General features: G+C 43.6%; 1 protein-coding gene and 2 non-coding genes across 3 annotated transcripts; all 3 read left to right on the top strand.

Annotated features, from left to right (window-relative positions):
• The first annotated feature begins 2,947 nt into the window (after positions 1–2,947).
• Positions 2,948–17,465, top strand: LOC106594422 (nucleolar protein 58). The gene is made up of 12 exons (XM_045713508.2): positions 2,948–3,103; positions 3,742–3,818; positions 3,959–4,011; positions 9,109–9,370; positions 9,651–9,715; positions 10,542–10,949; positions 11,138–11,301; positions 11,822–11,956; positions 14,520–14,581; positions 15,185–15,327; positions 16,819–16,928; positions 17,029–17,465. The coding sequence occupies exons 1-12, from the start codon at positions 3,059–3,061 to the stop codon at positions 17,080–17,082; spliced, it is 1,578 nt and encodes a 525-aa protein (XP_045569464.2). The 5' UTR covers positions 2,948–3,058; the 3' UTR covers positions 17,083–17,465.
• Positions 12,002–12,084, top strand: LOC123738798 (small nucleolar RNA SNORD11B). The gene has a single exon (XR_006767541.2). It is a non-coding gene; the product is annotated as a small nucleolar RNA SNORD11B (small nucleolar RNA).
• A 7,213-nt stretch (positions 17,466–24,678) lies between the features above and the next one.
• On the top strand, positions 24,679–24,869 carry LOC123738793 (U2 spliceosomal RNA). The gene has a single exon (XR_006767540.1). It is a non-coding gene; the product is annotated as a U2 spliceosomal RNA (small nuclear RNA).
• Positions 24,870–25,789: the final 920 nt, after the last annotated feature.

Raw genomic sequence — 25,789 nt, 5'->3', positions numbered from 1 at the left:
ACGTCATATCCGCTAGTTTACACCAACCAAAAACAATTCAACAATATCATTATTTGAAGTGACAACGATTCCCCGTAGCTCAGTTGGTAGAGCATGGTGTTTGCAACGCCAGCGTTGTGGGTTCGATTCCCACGGGGGGCCAAGTACGAAAATAAAAAAATAAAAAAATGTATGAAATGAAAAAAATGAATTGTATGCATTCACTACTGTAAGTCGCTCTGGATAAGAGCGTCTGCTAAATGACTAAAATGTAAAAATGTAGGTATAATGAAAATGTACCATAAACCATGTAGTTTATGAAACCTAACTCATGTAGAATTATATCTGCCCTATGTACATAGTGACTGAACACTGGTCACTTTAATAAGATTTACATACTGTTTTACCCACTTCATATGTTTATACTGTATTCTAATCAAGGCTCATCCCATATAACTACTGCTGTCCACTTCATATGTATATACTGTATTCTAGTCATGGTTCATCCTATATAACTACTGCTGTCCACTTCATATGTTTATACTGTATTCTAATCAAGGCTCATCCCATATAACTACTGCTGTCCACTTCATATGTATATACTGTATTCTAGTCCTGGTTCATCCCATATAACTACTGCTCTCCACTTCATATGTATATACTGTATTCTATATAACTACTGCTGTCCACTTCATATGTATATACTGTATTCTATATGTAACCGATGTGAAATGGCTAGTTAGTTAGCGGTGGTGCGCGCTAATAGCGTTTCAATCGGTGACGTCACTCACTTCGGTGGATGTCAGTTGTTGATGTGTGCAAGGGTCCCTGGTTCGAGCCCGGGTTGGGGGCGAAGAGAGGGACGGAACCTACACTGTTACATATATAACTACTGCTGTCCACTTCATATGTAAGTTGGTGGTTGGAGACATCCCTCTAGTGGTGTGGGGGCTGTGCTTTGGCAAAGTGGGTGGGGTTATATCCTGCCTGTTTGGCCCTGTCCGGGGGTATCATCGGATGGGGCCACAGTGTCTTCTGATCCCTCCTGTCTCAGCCTCCAGTATTTATGCTGCAGTAGTTTATGTGTCGGGGGGCTAGGGTCAGTCTGTTACATCTGGAGTATTTCTCTTGTCTTATCCGGTGTCCTGTGTGAATTTAAATATGCTCTCTCTAATTCTCTCTTTCTCTCTTTCTCTCTTTCTGTCTTTCTCTCGGAGGACCTGAGCCCTAGGACCATGCCTCAGCACTACCTGGTATGATGACTCCTTGCTGTCCCCAGTCCACCTGGCCGTGCTGCTGCTCCAGTTTCAACTGTTCTGCCTGCGGCTATGGAACCCTGACCTGTTCACTGGACGTGCTTGTTGCACCCTCGACAACTACTATGATTATTATTATTTGACCATGCTGGTCATTTATGAACATTTTAACATCTTGACCATGTTCTGTTATAATATCCACCGTGCACAGCCAGAAGAGGACTGGCCACCCCTCATAGCCTGGTTCCTCTCTAGGTTTCTTCCTAGGTTTTTGGCCTTTCTAGGGAGTTTTTCCTAGGGAGTTTTTCCTAGCCACCGTGCTTCTTTCACATGCTTTGCTTGCTGTTTGGGGTTTTAGGCTGGGTTTCTGTACAGCACTTTGAGATATCAGCTGATGTACGAAGGGCTATAAAAATAAATTTGATTTGATTTGATTTGATGTGTATCCAGTATTGTAGTCCTGGTTCGTCCCATAGAGCCCCACTGTAGAGGTGTCATTATACCCATAAAACCTAACGGTCAAAGAGGGAAATGGTCCAATGGTTTTTCCACCATTGATTTTTCCCATAGGGGATTATAGAAACACTTTAAAATAAGGGCTGTGTTTCTTGTATGCTTACCCTGGCATTACGATTTCATAACCATCTAAATCTCTCTCGGACAAGGTGATTTTTATCAATATGTTAGTCTCAATTTACTCTCAGATTCGAAAATACTAATTATCATCAAAGCAAAACTGCAAATTCCTGCAAGCTCCTGCACGTCACCTCTCACTGACACCTTTGCTAACAGGTATTGTGTCAATTTAAAATGGTACAAGACAGTTCACAGAATTGTCCATTTATAAAATGTGGCCAATTTATTCATTACTACATTTAGCTAACATTAGATAGTTAATCCAGAGATTCTTACGTTGATTCTGTAGTCTCGTCCAGATCATCATGGTATTTGTAGTTCTTTATGATAGCCACATTAGCAGCTAATTAGCGTTTCCTTTTGGGAGGGCGAATACAGGCGAATATTTTTGATAAAAGTAATATTTTCCGAGAGAGATTTAGATGGTTATCAAAACGTCTTACCAAGGTAAGCGTACACGAAACACAGCCCTGATTTTAAGTGTTTCTAAAATACCCTATGGGAAAAATGAATGGTGGAAAAAACGATTGGAACCATTTCCATGTTTGACCGCTAGGTTTTATGGGTATTATGACTCATACTGTGGTACTTTATATAACTACTGCGGTACACACCTTTCCTATTTATATACTGTCCATAATGTCTATAAGCAACATCATATATATATATATATTTACATTCCTGTCTAGGTAGCCTAGTGGTTAATGTTGGGCCAGTAACAGAAAGTTCTCGGGTTTGAATACCGAAGCCTACAAGGTAAAACAATCTGTCGATGTGCCCTTGAACAAGGCATTTAACCTTAATCTGCTCAAGGGGCTCCGTACTACTATAGCTGACCCTGTAAAACAACTAACCGGTGTGTGACAGTCAACTTTTATATAAACGTTTTTATTTGATTTGATTAATTCCGGTCTTATTTTGGGGGGATTTGCGTGTATCGTTTTGTACTGAAAGGTTTTACTGTATGGAACATGCATTGCTGGCGCTAGGAACGTGTACGCGGATCTTCACCAAAATGTTCTCGTGTGATTTTTGTCTCCAACTAGTTCTCGCGGCCACTTCTCGCGATGTTAGAGAGGACGCGCTTCCGGGTGAGGCACACAGATCACCGCGTGGAACAGGACTAGCGAAGCCTGTCCAGGAGAGAAGTTTGTTTCGGGGTTAAACTTGGTGGAAAAGCGGCAGAGATGCTTGTTTTATTTGAAACCGCTGCTGGTTATGCAATATTTAAAGTGAGTATTTAGCTAAAGTTATATTTTAAATTCTAATAATTTTAGATAGGTGCATTACATTTTAATCATTGGACCGTTTCGCGGTGTAGAGAGCTAAATACGTTGTTTTCCTGGAGTAATTAGATATTGTATTAAAATACAAAGTATTTCAATGTCAAGACCTGTTTCTCCTTGTTTACAGTATACATGGCTTCTCTATTTAGGTCGTCGTGGTAATTCTCTAATGCAAAACTTTTTACTGCAACTGGGCCTTTTCATTCAACACGCTGGTGTTAACCACGTTACATGTGGCGAGTTAGCCAGCTAAGTTCCCTAGACCTGCTGGATATACACATACTTTCCTACCTTGGACTTGGATTCTGTAATTATGCAACTATTTGAACCCGTTGTATTTTAGGAGGTAAATGATTTATTTGATGCCAATGCTTCCCCAACATTTCAGAGGTTTCTCTTCCTAGTCTAGTTAGCAGAACTGCTGCGTGGTACTGGGAGGACCGCGTGTTGGCATGTCCCCCTTTACAGATCATCACCCAGTTCACAGGGGTTTTTCAACACATGAAAACCCAGTTGAGTTAAACGCAAGTCATGTACGGTATGCCCGTGTACTTGATCCAACTTGAAACCTGTTTTTGTTTCAGGTCCTAGATGAGTCAAAGCTCCAGGAGGTGGACAGTTTATGGAAGGAGTTTGAAACGCCGGAGAAGGCCAACAAAGTGTGAGTTTTGGCCCCGTGTCTGGAGAGACGAGTGTTTAGATTAGAGGGAATACATTGTTAATGAACAGTAGTATTACACATTATCAGGAACATGTTTCTGGAGTTGATGAATAACATGTTACCACCATTTCTCCTTCCAGAGTGAAGTTGAAGCACTTTGAGAAATTCCAGGACACAACCGAGGCCTTGGCAGGTAGACAATACTTTCACATTTATTTACATTTACATTTTAGTCATTTAGCAGACGCGCTTATCCAGAGCCACTTACAGTAGTGAATGCATTCAATTCATTTCATACATTTATTTATTTTTCCTGTACTGGCCCCCCCGTGGGAGTCGAACCCACAACCCTGGCGTTGCAAACACCATGCTCACTATAATGTACCAGTTAGTGTTCAAGGGCAGTCGGAGTTAAGGCTTCTGCATGCTTCAGCTCGGTGAACCAAACGTGTGCTCGCATACTCCCTTAAAAGACCTTCGCTTGAAAAATGAGAAAAGCAGCGACAGTAGTTTGTCCATCTTGAGAAGCCGTAGCCGGTATACACTAACTCAAACTAGTCAGAATTAATTGAAGATGGCTCAAGAAATGTCTTGCAATTAATATTACTTTTTTACAATTTTACATCTGAGTAAGCTGTTTGGTGCCGTATCTATTAAGTTAGAAAATGTGAATGAAAAACGTGTGTCGTTGAAGTGTTCACAAACAGCTGGGAAAAACCTGACTAGACCAAACAAGTTTCCTAAGATATTCACTAACTATCCCCCTGTTTGGGATGGGAAGCATGCAGGAGCCTTTAGGAGTCAATCAGCCATGGACATTCAGCAGTGTTCCTCACTACCACTGAGACCACAGCCAACCGTAACCATAACAACAAACAGCAGCCAACCGTAGCCATAACAACAAACAGCAGCCAACCGTAACCATAACAACAAACAGCAGCCAACCGTAACCATAACAACAAACAGCAGCCAACCGTAACCATAACAACTAACAGACAGCAGCCAACCGTAATCATAACAACTAACAGACAGCAGCCAACCGTAACCATAAAAACAAACAGCAGCCAACCGTAACCATAACAACAAACAGCAGCCAACCGTAACCATAACAACAAACAGCAGCCAACCGTAGCCATAACAACAAACAGCAGCCAACCGTAACCATAACAACAAACAGACAGCAGCCAACCGTAACCATAACAACAACCAGACAGCAGCCAGCTCACCCTCCTGACCACAGCCAACCGTAACCATAACAACAACCAGACAGCAGCCAGCTCACCCTCCTGACCACAGCCAACCGTAACCATAACAACCAGACAGCAGCCAGCTCACCCTCCTGACCACAGCCAACCGTAACCATAACAACCAGACAGCAGCCAGCTCACCCTCCTGACCACAGCCAATCGTAACCATAACAACCAGGCAGCAGCCAACTCACCCTCCTGACCACAGCCAACCATAACAACCAGCCAGCAGCCAACTCACCCCCCTGACCACAGCCAACCGTAACCATAACAACCAGACAGCAGCCAACTCACCTTCCTGACCACGGCCGACCGTAACCATAACAACCAGACAGCAGCCAACTCACCCTCCTGACCACGGCCAATCGTAACCATAACAACCAGACAGCAGCCAGCTCACCCTCCTGACCACAGCCAACCGTAACCATAACAACCAGACAGCAGCCAACTCACCCTCCTGACCACAGCCAACCGTAACCATAACAACCAGACAGCAGCCAACTCACCCTCCTGACCACAGCCAACCGTAACCATAACAACCAGACAGCAGCCAACTCACCCTCCTGACCACAGCCAACCGTAACCATAACAACCAGCCAGCAGCCAACTCACCCTCCTGACCACAGCCAACCGTAACCATAACAACCAGACAGCAGCCAACTCACCCTCCTGACCACAGCCAACCGTAACCATAACAACCAGACAGCAGCCAGCTCACCCTCCTGACCACAGCCAACCGTAACCATAACAACCAGACAGCAGCCAACTCACCCTCCTGACCACAGCCAACCGTAACCATAACAACCAGACAGCAGCCAGCTCACCCTCCTGACCACAGCCAACCGTAACCATAACAACCAGACAGCAGCCAACTCACCCTCCTGACCACAGCCAACCGTAACCATAACAACCAGACAGCAGCCAGCTCACCCTCCTGACCACAGCCAACCGTAACCATAACAACCAGACCACAGCCAACCGTAACCATAACAACCAGACCACAGCCAACCGTAACCATAACAACCAGACCACAGCCAACCGTAACCCTCCTAACAGATGTTGATTCTATGAATGAAAACATACCATGTTGGAACTATAAGTCTCTTGTATATGTCGTGTATGTGGACACCCCATCAAATTAGGGGATTCGGTTATTTCAGCCAAACCCGTTGCTGACAGGTGTATAAAACCGAGCCCGCGGCCATGCAATCTCCATAGACAAACACTGCTGTCAGAGCAGATAACTGCACCTGAACATAGCCCATCTGTAAACAGCCCATCTATCTACCTACCTCATCCCCATACTGTATGTATTTATTTGTCTTGCTCCTTTGCACCCCAGTATCTCTACTTGCACATTCATCTTCTGCACATCTACCATTCCAGTGTTTACTTGCTATATTGTAATTACTTCACCACCATGGCCTATTTAAATAAAGGACTTGTTCTCTACTAGCCTACCTGGTTAAATTAAGGACTTGTTCTCAACTAGCCTACCTGGTTAAATAAAGGACTTGTTCTCAACTAGCCTACCTGGTTAAATTAAGGACTTGTTCTCAACTAGCCGACCTGGTTAAATAAAGGACTTGTTCTCAACTAGCCTACCCTGGTTAAATAAAGGACTTGTTCTCAACTAGCCTACCTGGTTAAATAAAGGACTTGTTCTCAACTAGCCGACCTGGTTAAATAAAGGACTTGTTCTCAACTAGCCTACCTGGTTAAATAAAGGACTTGTTCTCAACTAGCCTACCTGGTTAAATAAAGGACTTGTTCTCAACTAGCCTACCTGGTTAAATAAAGGACTTGTTCTCAACTAGCCTACCTGGTTAAATAAAGGACTTGTTCTCAACTAGCCTACCTGGTTAAATAAAGGACTTGTTCTCAACTAGCCTACCTGGTTAAATTAAGGTGGAATAAAAATGTGTCAGTAGAACGGCCTTACTGAAGAGCTCAGTAATCTCCAATGTGATACTGTCATAGGAAGCCACCTTTCCAACAAGTCAGTTTGTCAAATTTCTTCCTTACTAGAGCTGCCCCCGGTTAACTAAGTTCTGTTATTGTGAAGTGGAAACGTCTAGGAGAAACAACGGCTCAGCCGCAAAGTGGTAGGCCACACAAGCTCACAGAACTGGACTCCAGAGTGCTGAATCGCGTAGCGTGTAAACCTGTCTTCCTGTTGTGACTATATAACATATCTTCTCTCCTGTTGTGACTATATAACATATCTTCTCTCCTGTTGTGACTATATAACATATCTTCTCTCCTGTTGTGACTATATAACATATCTTCTCTCCTGTTGTGACTATATAACATATCTTCTCTCCTGTTGTGACTATATAACATATCTTCTCTCCTGTTGTGACTATATAACATATCTTCTCTCCTGTTGTGACTATATAACATATCTTCTCTCCTGTTGTGACTATATAACATATCTTCTCTCCTGTTGTGACTATATAACATATCTTCTCTCCTGTTGTGACTATATAACATATCTTCTCTCCTGTTGTGACTATATAACATATCTTCTCTCCTGTTGTGACTATATAACATATCTTCTCTCCTGTTGTGACTATATAACATATCTTCTCTCCTGTTGTGACTATATAACATATCTTCTCTCCTGTTGTGACTATATAACATATCTTCTCTCCTGTTGTGACTATATAACATATCTTCTCTCCTGTTGTGACTATATAACATATCTTCTCTCCTGTTGTGACTATATAACATATCTTCTCTCCTGTTGTGACTATATAACATATCTTCTCTCCTGTTGTGACTATATAACATATCTTCTCTCCTGTTGTGACTATATAACATATCTTCTCTCCTGTTGTGACTATATAACATATCTTCTCTCCTGTTGTGACTATATAACATATCTTCTCTCCTGTTGTGACTATATAACATATCTTCTCTCCTGTTGTGACTATATAACATATCTTCTCTCCTGTTGTGACTATATAACATATCTTCTCTCCTGTTGTGACTATATAACATATCTTCTCTCCTGTTGTGACTATATAACATATCTTCTCTCCTGTTGTGACTATATAACATATCTTCTCTCCTGTTGTGACTATATAACATATCTTCTCTCCTGTTGTGACTATATAACATATCTTCTCTCCTGTTGTGACTATATAACATATCTTCTCTCCTGTTGTGACTATGTAACATATCTTCTCTCCTGTTGTGACTATATAACATATCTTCTCTCCTGTTGTGACTATATAACATATCTTCTCTCCTGTTGTGACTATATAACATATCTTCTCTCCTGTTGTGACTATATAACATATCTTCTCTCCTGTTGTGACTATATAACATATCTTCTCTCCTGTTGTGACTATGTAACATATCTTCTCTCCTGTTGTGACTATGTAACATATCTTCTCTCCTGTTGTGACTATATAACATATCTTCTCTCCTGTTGTGACTATATAACATATCTTCTCTCCTGTTGTGACTATATAACATATCTTCTCTCCTGTTGTGACTATATAACATATCTTCTCTCCTGTTGTGACTATATAACATATCTTCTCTCCTGTTGTGACTATATAACATATCTTCTCTCCTGTTGTGACTATATAACATATCTTCTCTCCTGTTGTGACTATATAACATATCTTCTCTCCTGTTGTGACTATATAACATATCTTCTCTCCTGTTGTGACTATATAACATATCTTCTCTCCTGTTGTGACTATATAACATATCTTCTCTCCTGTTGTGACTATATAACATATCTTCTCTCCTGTTGTGACTATATAACATATCTTCTCTCCTGTTGTGACTATATAACATATCTTCTCTCCTGTTGTGACTATATAACATATCTTCTCTCCTGTTGTGACTATATAACATATCTTCTCTCCTGTTGTGACTATATAACATATCTTCTCTCCTGTTGTGACTATATAACATATCTTCTCTCCTGTTGTGACTATATAACATATCTTCTCTCCTGTTGTGACTATATAACATATCTTCTCTCCTGTTGTGACTATATAACATATCTTCTCTCCGGTGCCCAGCGGCCACGGCCATGACAGAAGGGAAGATGGGGAAGAGCCTGAAGAAGATCCTGAAGAAAGTTGTGGCTAAAGAAGCTCATGAACAGCTGGCCATCAGCGACGCTAAACTGGGTGGCGTCATCAAGGAGAAGTTGAACCTGAACTGTGTCCACAGTCCTGCGGTGGCCGAGCTGATGAGAGGCATCAGGACCCAGATGGAGGCCCTGATCACTGGGCTGCCCCCCCGGGAGATCAGCGCCATGTCTCTGGGACTGGCTCACAGGTAGGAACACAGACACCACTTGGTGTTTTGGATTTATTAGGATCCCATTTTAGAGGATGCCGACTAGTCTTATAACGGAAGACATTACAGACAAACACTTTTTATAATTTACTTACGTTAATATGTAAGTGTGTGTGTTGCCGATGATTATATCATGCTGTCTGAAACCTCGTGTGGATTTACTCAGCATTCGTCACTACCCCTGAGGCAGCACCTCTCTGTTTTCACAGAAGAGCTGAAACGCTGCTATGTCAGATCCTGATCTGTTCTCTTTCCTCAGTTTGTCCCGTTACAAGCTGAAGTTCAGCCCTGACAAAGTGGATACCATGATAGTTCAAGCTATCTGTAAGTATCTCCTCTTAGACCAGGGATGGGGGGCCACGAAAACCTCATGAGGGGCCACAACACATCCCACATCATTACCCCCCCCCCCCCCACACGAGACAGCAGAACATTTTAGCCCCCCCCCCCCCCCCAAGAGACAGCAGAACATTTTAGCGCCCCGCCCCCACGAGACAGCAGAACATTTTAGCCCCCCCCCCCAAGAGACAGCAGAACATTTTAGCGCCCCCCCTCACGAGACAGCAGAACATTTTAGCCCCCCCCCAAGAGAGAGCAGAACATTTTAGCGCCCCCCCCTTCACGAGATAGCAGAACATTTTAGCGCCCCCCCCAAGAGACAGCAGAACATTTTAGCGCCCCCCCCCCCCCCCCACGAGACAGTGAAGATGATTTAATTTTTAGCGTTCATTTCCTACAATTCTACACATACTGCTACAGAATGTAGGCACATTAGTGCAATTTATTTTTAAATGGTATTATGGTCTGTAGCTTAGTAACAGGTGTAACTGGTATTATGGTCTGTAGCTTAGTAACAGGTGTAACTGGTATTATGGTCTGTAGCTTAGTAACAGGTGTAACTGGTATTATGGTCTGTAGCTTAGTAACAGGTGTAACTGGTATTATGGTCTGTAGCTTAGTAACAGGTGTAACTGGTATTATGGTCTGTACCGGGTGTAACTGGTATTATGGTCTGTACCGGGTGTAACTGGTAGTAACTGGTATTATGGTCTGTAGCAGGTGTAACTGGTATTATGGTCTGTACCAGGTGTAACTGGTATTATGGTCTGTACCAGGTGTAACTGGTAGTAACTGGTATTATGGTCTGTAGCTCTGCTGGACGACCTGGACAAGGAGCTCAACAACTACATCATGCGCTGTAGGGAGTGGTACGGCTGGCACTTCCCTGAGGTGGGCAAGATCATCACTGACAACCTGGCCTACTGCAAGAGCGTCCGTAAGATCGGCGTTCGCACCAACGTGGCGACCACTGACCTGTCCGAACACCTCCCCGAGGAGGTCGAGGCAGAGGTCAAACTGGCCGCGGAGATCTCCATGGGAACGGAGGTATCCGAGGAGGACATCGGTAACATCATGCACCTGTGTGACCAGGTGATAGAGATCACAGAGTACCGCACCCAGCTGTACGACTACCTGAAGAACAGGATGATGGCCATCGCCCCCAACCTGACCGTCATGGTGGGCGAGCTGGTGGGGGCGCGACTCATCTCGCACGCTGGTGAGTCAGGATGTAACAGCAGGAATCAATTCACAACACAAAACGAGCAGTGATTAATCATGACTATATGTCAACAATCCTGAAACCTGATGCTTTTCAGTCACTACCTCATCTGAGCTTGTATGAAAACCTTTTCCCTGGACAGCTGGAGAGTCCAACTGGTCCTAAATGTTCTGGTTCTGTGACAGGGTCCCTGTTGAACCTGGCCAAGCACCCGGCCTCCACCGTCCAGATCCTGGGAGCAGAGAAAGCCCTGTTCAGAGCCCTGAAGACGCGCAGAGACACGCCCAAATATGGTCTCATCTACCACGCCTCTCTGGTGGGACAGACGTCGGCCAAAAACAAGGGCAAGGTGAGGCTTTTATTCCAGCCTCACAGGAAGGAGAATATCTCTTCACTGCTGTTCTGCTGTCATGTTCCAGGTGTAATCAGCATGTCTCTACAGGATGCTGTCATGTTCCAGCTGGAATCAGCATGTCTCTACAGGATGCTGTCATGTTCCAGGTGGAATCAGCATGTCTCTACAGGATGCTGTCATGTTCCAGGTGCGCTGCCACAGGATGCTGTCATGTTCCAGCTGGTCGCTGCTCTACAGGATGCTGTCATGTTCCAGCGGTCGCGTCTCTACAGGATGCTGTCATGTTCCAGGTGTAATCAGCATGTCTCTACAGGATGCTGTCATGTTCCAGCTGGAATCAGCATGTCTCTACAGGATGCTGTCATGTTCCAGGTGTAATCAGCATGTCTCTACAGGATGCTGTCATGTTCCAGCTGGAATCAGCATGTCTCTACAGGATGCTGTCATGTTCCAGGTGTAATCAGCATGTCTCTACAGGATGCTGTCATGTTGTAATCGACCTTCTTCCTCTCAGATCTCCAGGATGCTGGCAGCCAAAGCGTCTCTGGCGATTCGCTACGATGCCCTGGGAGAGGACACCAACGCTGAGATGGGAGTTGAGAACCGTGCCAAGCTGGAGGCCAGACTACGCCACCTAGAGGAGAAGGGAGTAAGTATCTGTCTGCCTCTTACTGCTGGAGGCCCAGAACAACCAGCCAAGCAGTGATGATGATGACTAATGTCTACAGTCCTGAAACTACCTGATGCTTTTCAGTCACTACCTCATCTCAGCTTGTTATTAACCTCTATGGGCAAGGCGGACGAATTCGTCCCACCTACGTAACAGCCACTTGAAGCCTGTGGCGCGATTTTCAAAACCTTAAAAATCCTATTACTTCAATTTCTCAAACATATGACTATTTTACAGCTATTTAAAGACAAGACTCTCGTTAATCTAACCACACTGTTCGATTTCAAAAAGGCTTTACAACGAAAGCAAAACATTAGATTATGTCAGCAGAGTACCAAGCCAGAAATAATCAGACACCCATTTTTCAAGCTAGCATATAATGTCACATAAACCCAAACCACAGCTAAATGCAGCACTAACCTTTGATCTTCATCAGATGACAACCCTAGGACATTATGTTATACAATACATGCATGTTTTGTTCAATCAAGTTCATATTTATATCAAAAACCAGCTTTTTACATTAGCATGTGACGTTCAGAACTAGCATACCCCCCGCAAACTTCCGGGGAATTCGCTAACATTTGACTAAATTACTCACGATAAACGTTCACAAAAAGCATAACAATTATTTTAAGAATTATAGATACAGAACTCCTTTATGCACTCGATATGTCCGATTTTAAAATAGCTTTTTGGTGAAAGCACATTTTGCAATATTCTAAGTACATAGCCCAGGCATCACGGGCTAGCTATTTAGACACCCGGCAAGTTTAGCACTCACCATAATCATATTTACTATTATAAAAGTTTGATTACCTTTTGTTGTCTTCGTCAGAATGCACTCCCAGGACTGCTACTTCAATAACAAATGTTGGTTTGGTCCAAAATAATCCATCGTTATATCCGAATAGCGGCGTTTTGTTCGTGTGTTCCAGACACTATCCGAAATGGTAAAGAAGGGTCGTGCGCATGGCGCAATTCGTGACAAAAAAATTCTAAATATTCCATTACCGTACTTCGAAGCATGTCAACCGCTGTTTAAAATCAATTTTTATGCCATTTTTCTCGTAGAAAAGCGATAATATTCCGACCGGGAATCTCCTTTTCGGCAAACAGGAAAAAATCACAAAGACGGGGGCGGTCAGGTCACGCGCCTAAGCCCACAGTCCCTTGATCGGCCACTTGAGAAAGGCGATAATGTGTTTCAGCCTGGGGCTGGGATGACGACATTCTCTTTTTTCCCGGGCTCTGAGCGCCTATGGACGACGTAGGAAGTGTCACGTTAGAGCAGAGATCCTTAGTAAAAGATAGAGATGGCAAAGAAGTTCCAGAAATGGTCAGACAGGCCACTTCCTGTAAAGGAATCTCTCAGGTTTTGACCTGCCATTTGAGTTCTGTTATAGTCACAGACACCATTCAAACAGTTTTAGAAACTTTAGGGTGTTTTCTATCCATATGTAATAAGTATATGCATATTCTAGTTACTGGGTAGGAGTGGTAACCAGATTAAATCGGGTATGTTTTTTTTATCCAGCCGTGTCAATACTGCCCCCTAGCCCTAACAGGTTAACCAGTGATGTCCTGGTGGTCCCCTACTGTGGTCCGCTACTGTGGTCCGCTACTGTGGTCCGCTACTGTGGTCCCCTACTGTGGTCTGCTACTGTGGTCCGCTACTGTGGTCCGCTACTGTGGTCCGCTACTGTGGTCCCCTACTGTGGTCCGCTACTGTGGTCTGCTACTGTGGTCCCCTACTGTGGTCCCCTACTGTGGTCCCCTACTGTGGTCCGCTACTGTGGTCCCCTACTGTGGTCCGCTACTGTGGTCTGCTACTGTGGTCCCCTACTGTGGTCCCCTACTGTGGTCCCCTACTGTGGTCCGCTACTGTGGTCCGCTACTGTGGTCCGCTACTGTGGTCCCCTACTGTGGTCCGCTACTGTGGTCTGCTACTGTGGTCCCCTACTGTGGTCCGCTACTCGTCCCCTACTCGTCTCCGACTCTGCCGGTCCCCTACTCGTCCCCTACTCGTCTCCTACTCGTCCCCTACTCGTCTCCTACTCTGCAGGTCCCCTACTCGTCTCCTGCTCTGCCGGTCTCCCACTCGTCCCCTGCTCTGCCGGTCTCCTACTCGTCCCCTGCTCTGCCGGTCTCCTACTCGTCCCCTGCTCTGCCGGTCTCCTACTCGTCCCCTGCTCTGCCGGTCTCCCACTCGTCCCCTGCTCTGCCGGTCTCCCACTCGTCTCCTGCTCTGCAGGTCCCCTACTCGTCTCCTGCTCTGCCGGTCTCCTACTCGTCCCCTGCTCTGCCGGTCTCCCACTCGTCTCCTGCTCTGCCGGTCTCCCACTCGTCTCCTGCTCTGCAGGTCCCCTACTCGTCTCCTGCTCTGCCGGTCTCCTACTCGTCCCCTGCTCTGCCGGTCTCCCACTCGTCTCCTGCTCTGCCGGTCTCCTACTCGTCTCCTACTCGTCTCCTACTCGTCTCCTACTCTGCAGGTCCCCTACTCGTCCCCTACTATTGTACTGACCCTGGTTTCTCCCTTCAGATCAGAAGAATCAGTGGATCAGGCAAAGCCATGGCGAAGTCTGACAAATACCAACACAAGAGGTGAGTTACGCCTGGAGACGACTGTATTGTTACGCCTGGAGACGACTGTATTGTTACGCCTGGAGACGACTGTATTGTTACGCCTGGAGACGACTGTATTGTTACGCCTGGAGACGACTGTATTGTTACGCCTGGAGACGACTGTATTGTTACGCCTGGAGACGACTGTATTGTTACGCCTGGGGGCGACTGTATTGTTACGCCTGGGGGCGACTGTATTGTTACGCCTGGGGGCGACTGTATTGTTACGCCTGGGGGCGACTGTATTGTTACGCCTGGGGGCGACTGTATTGTTACGCCTGGGGGCGACTGTATTGTTACGCCTGGGGGCGACTGTATTGTTACGCCTGGGGGCGACTGTATTGTAGATTGGAAATGATAGGAATGAAGGGTAAATGTAGTACTAATGATATATGTAATGGGGAATTGTTATACACTAACAATCAAACGCAAACGATTCACTGAGATGGTCGTGAAGCAGGAAGTTGTCTCGTGTGCTATACATTTACCTGCTACTGCTCAACTAAAAACACACCGTTCGACCAATCGACCGTCGACTAATTACCAACTGTGCTGGTGACTAACGTTCTGTCGTCTCCATAGTGACGTGAAGGTGTACGACCCCTCGGGAGACTCCACCCTCCCCTCTGGTTCCAGGAAGAGGAAGTTGGAGGAGGTGGAGGAGGAAGAGCTGGCCACGCCAGTGACCGTCAAAACCAAGAAATCCAAGAAAGATCCTGTGGAAGGTCAGTTGAGTAACTCTGAGCCATAATCCGATTTATATAACCCATTATCCATCCCATAATACACATCCTGTTATATAACCCATTATCCATCCCATAATACACATCCTGTTATATAACCCATTATCCATCCCATAATACACATCCTGTTATATAACCCATCCCATAATACACATCCTGTTATATAACCCATCCCATAATACACATCCTGTTATATAACCCATCCCATAATACACATCCTGTTATATAACCCATCCCATAATACACATCCTGTTATATAACCCATCCCATAATACACATCCTGTTATATAACCCATCCCATAATACACATCCTGTTATATAACCCATCCCATAATACACATCCTGTTATATAACCCATCCCATAATACACATCCTGTTATATAACCCATCCCATAATACACATCCTGTTATATAACCCATCCCATAATACACATCCTGTTATATAACCCATCCCATAATACACATCCTGTTATATAACCCATCCCATAATACACATCCTGTTATATAACCCATCCCATAATACACATCCTGTTATATAACCCATCCCATAATACACATCCTGTTATATAACCCATCCCATAATACACATCCTGTTATATAACCCATCCCATAATACACATCCTGTTATATAACCCATCCCATAATACACATCCTGTTATATAACCCATCCCATAATACACATCCTGTTATATAACCCATCCCATAATACACATCCTGTTATATAACCCATCCCATAATACACATCCTGTTATATAACCCATCCCATAATACACATCCTGTTATATAACCCATCCCATAATACACATCCTGTTATATAACCCATCCCATAATACACATCCTGTTATATAACCCATCCCATAATACACATCCTGTTATATAACCCATCCCATAATACACATCCTGTTATATAACCCATCCCATAATACACATCCTGTTATATAACCCATCCCATAATACACATCCTGTTATATAACCCATCCCATAATACACATCCTGTTATATAACCCATCCCATAATACACATCCTGTTATATAACCCATCCCATAATACACATCCTGTTATATAACCCATCCCATAATACACATCCTGTTATATAACCCATCCCATAATACACATCCTGTTATATAACCCATCCCATAATACACATCCTGTTATATAACCCATCCCATAATACACATCCTGTTATATAACCCATCCCATAATACACATCCTGTTATATAACCCATCCCATAATACACATCCTGTTATATAACCCATCCCATAATACACATCCTGTTATATAACCCATCCCATAATACACATCCTGTTATATAACCCATCCCATAATACACATCCTGTTATATAACCCATCCCATAATACACATCCTGTTATATAACCCATCCCATAATACACATCCTGTTATATAACCCATCACGAGAGACCGGTTCTCAGCCGTCTGTTAAATTCTACGGTCTCGCGGCGCTTTCATTCAGAACCAGAGGCGTCAACGGCAGCAGAAACTCCCAAGAAGAAGAAGGCCAAGAAAGTGGAGGAGGCGATGGACGTTGAGGAAGAGGAGGCCACCGTCTCTCCCACAGAGGAAGTACGTAGCTGATGGAGTCATGCCTCCAGAATATATATTCCTCTTCTAAGCCGTTCTGTCTGAACAGACACACTCATTTGTTATTTCTTGTGATTTACAGTCATCGAAGAAGAAGAGGAAGAAGAGGAAGGTGAAGGAGGAAGAGGGAGAATAATGTGGTTGGGGAGAAACTGTATTATATTAGGACTTTTAGTTGTCGTTGTATCTACCAGGGCCGGCCGGATTGACTCACGTTTCAAACCGTTTAAAGACTATTTCAGAATGACCAGCAGCTGATCTGTTATGATTAGGAATGAGCCTGGATGATGGTGGATAAATCCTCCTGTGGATTTGAGTTTCAGATTAACATTTATTTTACTGTAACTTTTTATTATTGTTAACCAGTTAAAGACCCAATAGACTGGATACAGTATCAGGTTGTATTAATGTTCATGTTAAAACATTTCATTTCTCCACTGGTTTAACAACGAGCCTTTTTAAAAAAGCTGTTTCCCACAAGTCTTAGTCTATAAGTGATTAAATCCATTTTCTCAGTCAGCGGTCTGTCCTTTCATTCCAGGTGGATTCACACCCCTTGGACTTTTTCCACATTTTGTTACATTACAGCCTTATTCTAACATTGAGGGAAAAGCAATTTAATCAATCTACACACACGATACCCCATAATGACAAAGCTGAACATGTTTAGACATTTTTGCACATTTATTCAAAATACAAAACTGACATGTCACTTCACTCCCACCTACATGTACAAATTACCACAACTAACCGGTGCCCCTGCACATTGACTCTACCGGTACCCCCTGTATATAGCCTCCACATTGACTCTGTACCGGTACCCCCTGTATATAGCCTCCACATTGACTCTGTACCGGTACCCCCTGTATATAGCCTCACATTGACTCTGTACCGGTACCACCCTGTATATAGCCTCCACATTGACTCTGTACCGGTACCCCCTGTATATAGCCTCCACATTGACTCTGTACCGGTACCCCCTGTATATAGCCTCCACATTGACTCTGTACCGGTACCCCCTGTATATAGCCTCCACATTGACTCTGTACCGGTACCCCCTGTATATAGCCTCCACATTGACTCTGTATCGGTACCCCCTGTATATAGCCTCCACATTGACTCTGTACCGGTACCACCCTGTATATAGCCTCCACATTGACTCTGTACCGGTAACCCCTGTATATAGCCTCCACATTGACTCTGTACCGGTAACCCCTGTATATAGCCTCCACATTGACTGTACCGGTACCCCCTGTATATAGCCTCCACATTGACTCTGTACCGGTACCCCCTGTATATAGCCTCCACATTGACTCTGTACCGGTAACCCCTGTATATAGTCTCCACATTGACTCTGTACCGGTAACCCCTGTATATAGCCTCCACATTGACTCTGTACCGGTAACCCCTGTATATAGCCTCCACATTGACTCTGTACCGGTACCCCCTGTATATAGCCTCCACATTGACTCTGTACCGGTACCCCCTGTATATAGCCTCCACATTGACTCTGTACCGGTACCCCCTGTATATAGCTTTGCTTCTTAATATTAATCCGCTAGCGTTCTAGGTAAATATTTTCTTACTGTCTTGTGCTTCTAGCTGTGACAGTGCAGTAATATCTAACAAATTACATCTAAGTAGGAATGAATTAAGACTATACATATGGATGAGCGGAACAGACTAAGATACTATAGAAAACAGTATATACAGCGAGTGGAATAAGTATTTGATCCCCTGCTGATTATGTACGTTTCTCCACTGACAAAGAAATGATCAGTCTATAATTTTAATGGTAGGTTTATTTGAACAGTGAGACAGAATAATAACAAAAAAATCCAGAAAAACGCATGTCAAAAATGTTATAAAATGATTTGCATTTTAATGGGGGAAATAAGTATTTGATCCCTCTGCAAAACATGACTTAGTACTTGGTGGCAAAACCCTTGTTGGCAATCACAGAGGTCAGACGTTTCTTGTAGTTGGCCACCAGGTTTGCACACATCTCAGGAGGGATTTTGTCCCACTCCTCTTTGCAAATCTTCTCCAAGTCATTAAGGTTTCGAGGCTGACGTTTGGCAACTCGAACCTGAGATGACTGGAGAGGAGAAGAGAAGATGGGAGGAGAGGAGGAGAGGACGAGAAGAGAAGAGAGGACCAGAGGAGAAGAGGAGAGCAGAGTAAACGCCCCTGCTGCCCACCCAAGTTTACTTGTAAATAAAAACAACAATTTGCTAAACCTCGGCCACAATATCTGGACATGTCTTCATATAACAATGCATAGATGTCTGTTTATATGGTGATGGTATTGGTTGAACTTCCTTCATCCCTCATCTCTGCCATTACATACAATGAGACAAGAACAAAAAACAGCAATGTAATACAAAACACTATTAAACATTATTGGAAAAAATAAACAAAGTAAAAAGTTCATCCCACGTGTTTGTGAATTTTATTTTATTTTAGAATGGCAGGAAATTAGATTTCAAATTTAGATTTTTTTCTGGGGGGGATTTTCCACCGGCAGATTTGGTCCCCCCTAATGTTGACTCCATGGCTACGGCCTTGGTAGACATGTAGAAAACAGATTATCATAACATTTAGCTTCAACAGTAGTGGGACCGTGACATTGTCTCTCTCTGCTGCACCCTCACTGTGTCACGTCCTGACCAGCAGAGGGAGTAGTGGTGTAGTATTTTGGTCAGGACGTGGCAGAAGAAGTCTGTATGTGTTTTCTAGTATGTCTGTTTCTGTGTTAGTCTTGTGACTCCTGATCAGGAACAGCTGGGGATCGTTGTTCCTGATTGGGAGTCATATATTTAGGAGGATGTTTGTCACTTGGGTTTGTGGGTGGTTGTGCTAACACTGCTAGCCTTTTTGTTAGCCTGTTAGCCTGTTAGCCTGTTAGCCTGTTAGCCTGTCGTGAGTTTCGTGGCTTTGCTCTTCTATATTAAAAAGATGAATATCCACATTCCGTCTGCAGTTTGGTCCATACAACACGGCTTCAACAATTATGACACCCTGCCTGCACTGAAGTCCGGAGTTTAGCAGCTCGTTCATTTTACACAAAACCAATAACGACATGTAAAACAAACCCAGAAATCTCAAATAAATTGATTATTTATGAAATTACCTTGACGAGATTATATACTGTACAAACCTAAAATATCTAACTATGTGATTTGTAAAATAGTTCAGGACGTTCTTCACTCAATCGGTTGAGACAAAATTAGCACATAAAACCTTTACCAGACGTGATAATACCTTGATGTATTTGTTAACTAGCATGTTATGACATGTTCTTTCGATATTAGAACGTTTAAAGTTTAAACGTTACCTGTAGTAATACATTTGAAACGGACGCAAAAGTTGTCGTTTCGACTGCACAATTCTGGCGCTTCCTTTTATTCTAGTGATGCGCGCCTGCCGGGAACTTCCTGTTCCCGCACTGCCAGAGATCCTAAACCCAGAGACGTGAGATTTCCAAGAACGCCTGCGAAGCAAAACCTACCCGGGGTTTGAGAAGTCAATGAGAGAAGTGAACAATTCTGATACTTTTGTAGCAGCTAATGGGGATCCTAATAAATACAGAAAATATTCCGTCGTCATCACACTTGATACATGGCCGTTATTTTATCAATTTCGTCACTGCAGCGGCTTATTGTCTATAGCTCTCACTGTATATCTTACTTATCCCAGCATCACATGAGTAGACAGATACTGTTCTTCAAACATCAGTATAACGGATGGACTTTCCTCCTCGTTTCCGTCTCCTACACGGTTTAGTGCTCCGACCACATCAGTATAACGGATGGACTTTCCTCCTCGTTTCCGTCTCCTACACGGTTTAGTGCTCCGACCACATCAGTATAACGGATGGACTTTCCTCCTCGTTTCCGTCTCCTACACGGTTTAGTGCTCCGACCACATCAGTATAACGGATGGACTTTCCTCCTCGTTTCCGTCTCCTACACGGTTTAGTGCTCCGACCACATCAGTATAACGGATGGACTTTCCTCCTCGTTTCCGTCTCCTACACGGTTTAGTGCTCCGACCACATCAGTATAACGGATGGACTTTCCTCCTCGTTTCCGTCTCCTACACGGTTTAGTGCTCCGACCACATCAGTATAACGGATGGACTTTCCTCCTCGTTTCCGTCTCCTACACGGTTTAGTGCTCCGACCACATCAGTATAACGGATGGACTTTCCTCCTCGTTTCCGTCTCCTACACGGTTTAGTGCTCCGACCACATCAGGAATCTTCAGCTTAAGGTGATGAATATACAGATTTACAGTTCCAATGCTTCTTCAAGAAACAGTTAAGAAGATATTTACCAAATAAACGAAAGTAAAAAATAATAAAAAGTAACGCAATAAAATAACAATAACGAGGCGATATACAGGTGGTACCGGTACCGAGTCAAAGTGCAGGGGTACAGGTTAGTAACGAGGCTCTATACAGGTGGTACCGGTACCGAGTCAAAGTGCAGGGGTACAGGTTAGTAACGAGGCTATATACAGGTGGTACCGGTACCGAGTCAAAGTGGAGGCTATATACAGGGGGTACCGGTACAGAGTCAATGTGGAGACTATATACAGGGGGTACCGGTACAGAGTCAATGTGGAGGCTATATACAGGTGGTACCGGTACCGAGTCAAAGTGGAGGCTATATACAGGGGGTACCGGTACAGAGTCAATGTGGAGACTATATACAGGGGGTACCGGTACAGAGTCAATGTGGAGGCTATATACAGGGGGTACCGGTACAGAGTCAATGTGGAGGCTATATACAGGGGGTACCGGTACAGAGTCAATGTGGAGGCTATATACAGGGGGTACCGGTACAGAGTCAATGTGGAGGCTATATACAGGGGGTACCGGTACAGAGTCAATGTGGAGGCTATATACAGGGGGTACCGGTACAGAGTCAATGTGGAGGCTATATACAGGGGGTACCGGTACAGAGTCAATGTGGAGACTATATACAGGGGGTACCGGTACAGAGTCAATGTGGAGGCTATATACAGGGGGTACCGGTACAGAGTCAATGTGGAGGCTATATACAGGGGGTACCGGTACAGAGTCAATGTGGAGGCTATATACAGGGGGTACCGGTACAGAGTCAATGTGGAGGCTATATACAGGGGGTACAGGTTAGTCAAGGTAATTTGTACATGTAGGTAGAGTTATTAGTGTAGTGTAGTGCATAGATAATAAACAGTAGGTAGGGGTGTAGTGCATAGATAATAAACAGTAGGTAGGGGTGTAGTGCATAGATAATAAACAGTAGGTAGGGGTGTAGTGGCGATATACAGGTGGTACCGGTACCGGGTCAAAGTGCAGGGGTACAGGTTAGTAACGAGGCTATATACAGGTCAAAGTGCAGGGGTACAGGTAAGTAACGAGGCTCTATATAGGTGGTACCGGTACCGAGTCAAAGTGCAGGGGTACAGGTTAGTAACGAGGCTATATACAGGTGGTACCGGTACCGAGTCAAAGTGCAGGGGTACAGGTTAGTAACGAGGCTATATACAGGTGGTACCGGTACCGAGTCAAAGTGCAGGGGTACAGGTTAGTAATGAGGCGATATACAGGTCAAAGTGCAGGGGTACAGGTTAGAGGTCATTTGTACATGTAGGATGGGGTGAAGTGACTATGCATAGATAATAAACAGCGAGTAGCAGCAGGGTACAATATAAATAGATGGGGGTTCAATGTAGATTTTCTTAACTCTTTCTTGAACTGCATTGTTGGTTAAGGGCTTGTAAGTCAGCATTTCGCGGTAAGGTACCTGCTGTATTCGGCGCATGTGACAAATAAAGTTTGATTTGATTTGAAATAGTCCAGGTAGTCAATTTTCTCTCATTGCCAAGGGTCGACCTGGGGACCAACATCCATTCATCTGACGTTCAACCTGCCTCTGGACAGGTTGAACTGAAGCCTTCGCTTAGATCCAGCGGTGAACCGTGATTATAGGACTTAGGCCGTCAGAAGGACCAAACATCTTCCAACACGTCGTGTCAAACTATAAAATCATCAGAATAAGAGAAAACACAGCATCACGTAATGCTCCCGACATTATATAGTCTGTAGTCGGGTCGTTCTAGTTGTAGTGAAGGAGGAGCAATGCTTTTTGATGACATTCACTCCAGTCGGCCCCAAGAAGTCAGAACAATACAATTACACAACTGTTTCATTTCCAAAATGAAATGAACAAACCAGCTGTTACTTCCCATTGCAAAAATATATCACTGGTTAGTGTGCTGAACGTCATAAAATAAAGTTTGAATGCAGTAATGTTTCACAGTCATTGTAAGTGAGGACCTGGTGGACCTAATGGATAACTGTACAATAATTTGGGGTTTTTGGCTCATTAAATGTGGTTAATGTAGGGCTCATAAAATGTATTTATTATATGTCTCATCAGACTCAGGTAGCATCAGATTACAATGTTCATGCTGATCAAAGCTCTCATCAAATCCACACATTTATATACCTTATAATGCTTTTGAATGACACTTCCAGTTTGGATGGAAACTACCAGGTTACCTGGGAGAAAAGTGATTTATTATCCTATAATCCCGGGGAAATATTCAACCCTAATGCGCATACAGGTTGATTCACAAGACACCAATCAAGTAACTTACATATATATATATATATATATATATATATATAGTATCTTCATTAGGCCTAATGGCATTTTATGAAGTTTGTTGTAGTGACTGAGTAAGCCTCCAAAGTGCTGTGTTTGTTAGTTTATTATGTGGAGAAAACATTCAGGCAGCCAGGACCATAAGCCAGGCCCGCTCCTTAGGCCGTACTGTAGGCCTGGCTCTCTCACTGCAGTCCAGTGCTGTGTTTGTTAGTTTATTATGTGGAGGAAACATTCAGGCAGCCAGGACCATAAGCCAGTCCTTAGGCCGTACTGTAGGCCTGGCTCTCTCACTGCAGTCCAGTGCTGTGTTTGTTAGTTTGTTATGTGGAGGAAACATTCAGGCAGCCAGGACCATAAGCCAGTCCTTAGGCCGTAGTGTAGGCCTGGCTCTCTCACTGCAGTCCAGTGCTGTGGACATCTTTGAAGTTTGGCATCTAGTAATTTAGGAGGGACACTTTATGAAGACCTCCTCACAATGGCCTGATCATACAAGGCTCTACAGACAGATACAAAAAAAAGACAGGCTATTTTTTATTGTTCACATTATTTTCGTTGACGACGTATTGAAGTCAAGTGGTTGAACATGAGATGCAGTTTGCTGAACTACAGGACAGGAAGGAAACAGCGACGGTCGGTGGATCTCTGGCGCCACCAGGTGGACAATTACTTCAGTTCGGTTGTAGCAGCAACGATACCATGTATATTTAATACAAGATCAAATGTTATGTCAATATTATTATCTCCATATTGTCCCCCCACCACCACCCGTAATATATTATTATTCCAATTTAGCTGTTGATCTGGTTTTAATTTAACAACGCTTTCTCTCGTTTCTGATTGGAGGGTGGAGGGCGGATGACCACGTGACTTTATAACTTACCAAAGTGTAACTTTATAACAGTGAAACGTGGTTATTCCTGACTTTGATCAACTCCCGATCCATTGCTAACATTTATTTAAAGCATTATCTTTTTAATGGAAAACAAAAAACATACCGAGCTCATTTTGGTGTAACCATAGTAGAATTTGACGTGTCGGTGAACGGCGACTTCCTCCCGAAAGCATTGCGGTATCGCTTCTCGGCCTTTTGGCTAAGATCAAGTGTAGTATCTGTTCTTATCAGTTTAATATCTGATACGTCCCCTATCTGGGGACCATATATTAAATTGATTTTTGGAACAGGGAGATGGAATAGGGGCTTGCTCCGTCCACTCCACGCATCGACCTGGTATTGCAGTACCTCCAGGAACGGTGCACCTCCTGTGATTGTGAAGAGAAATCAGAATGAGTCGCTTCGTTGGTCTATATTGTGTTTTCACATTGAGCAAGTGAATTATCAGTATCAGTGATGGCTAGATAGTGCTGCTCACATCGGTACGACAGCTGTTGTGAATGGGGGTCCGTTCATCTTCTAATCAAAGATTTCTCTTCACGGGATACAGGGAAATGCTGACTTGCAAACTTCCCTCAACAGTACAATACCCATGATCAAAAATATACACAAATATACACAAATAGCTAAGTAATAAAGTAGTAACATTTTTGTTGTTGTTATGATTGGAAATATATACATTAGAAGACTATACAGAATAAAGTATGAAATGTGTTAAAGTCATGTACTGGTAACATGGACTGCCTCACAAGCAACAGTCTGGATGAAAACAACTTTTGCAAAACAGTAAATGTATTTTGAAAATGTAGTTGTCTTTTAAACACATAAAAACATTCATAAAAAAATATATTATACAGTCAAAATTGCAAATACATTGATCAAAATAACACAACTGCCTGCAGAAATATGAACACATCTCTGCTGATCTCTTGAGTGCAACAGCCAACAGAACAGGAAGTTGGTCTCTTTAAAACCCCAGGAGATCCATTAATGTTCTTTGCCGTCACTAAATCATGATGATCAACTATCCAAAGGTGCAGAATTATGGGCGATTACTCTCCTTTTATGCAAATTTCACTAAACTATTTCATGCACATCAAATTTGATTCCTGATTAAAAAAAATAATACAAATTGTGTGCACGACTCATTTATCGGTATCATCACAATCCAATTCCATGTATTAAATACATAGGCTGGTTTTCTCATAGTTTTGTAGACTTTCCATTGGCGGACAGAAACACAATCCACAATAGAAATAAGGAGAGCTGAATACAACGGGGGACACAGGC

The sequence above is a fragment of the Salmo salar genome, chromosome 16 (genome assembly GCF_965601325.2).
Source record: "Salmo salar chromosome 16, fSalSal1, whole genome shotgun sequence".
Classification (NCBI taxonomy): domain Eukaryota; kingdom Metazoa; phylum Chordata; class Actinopteri; order Salmoniformes; family Salmonidae; genus Salmo; species Salmo salar.
The sequence above is the reverse complement of the archived record's forward strand: the minus strand, read 5'-3'. Positions and strand labels throughout refer to the sequence as shown.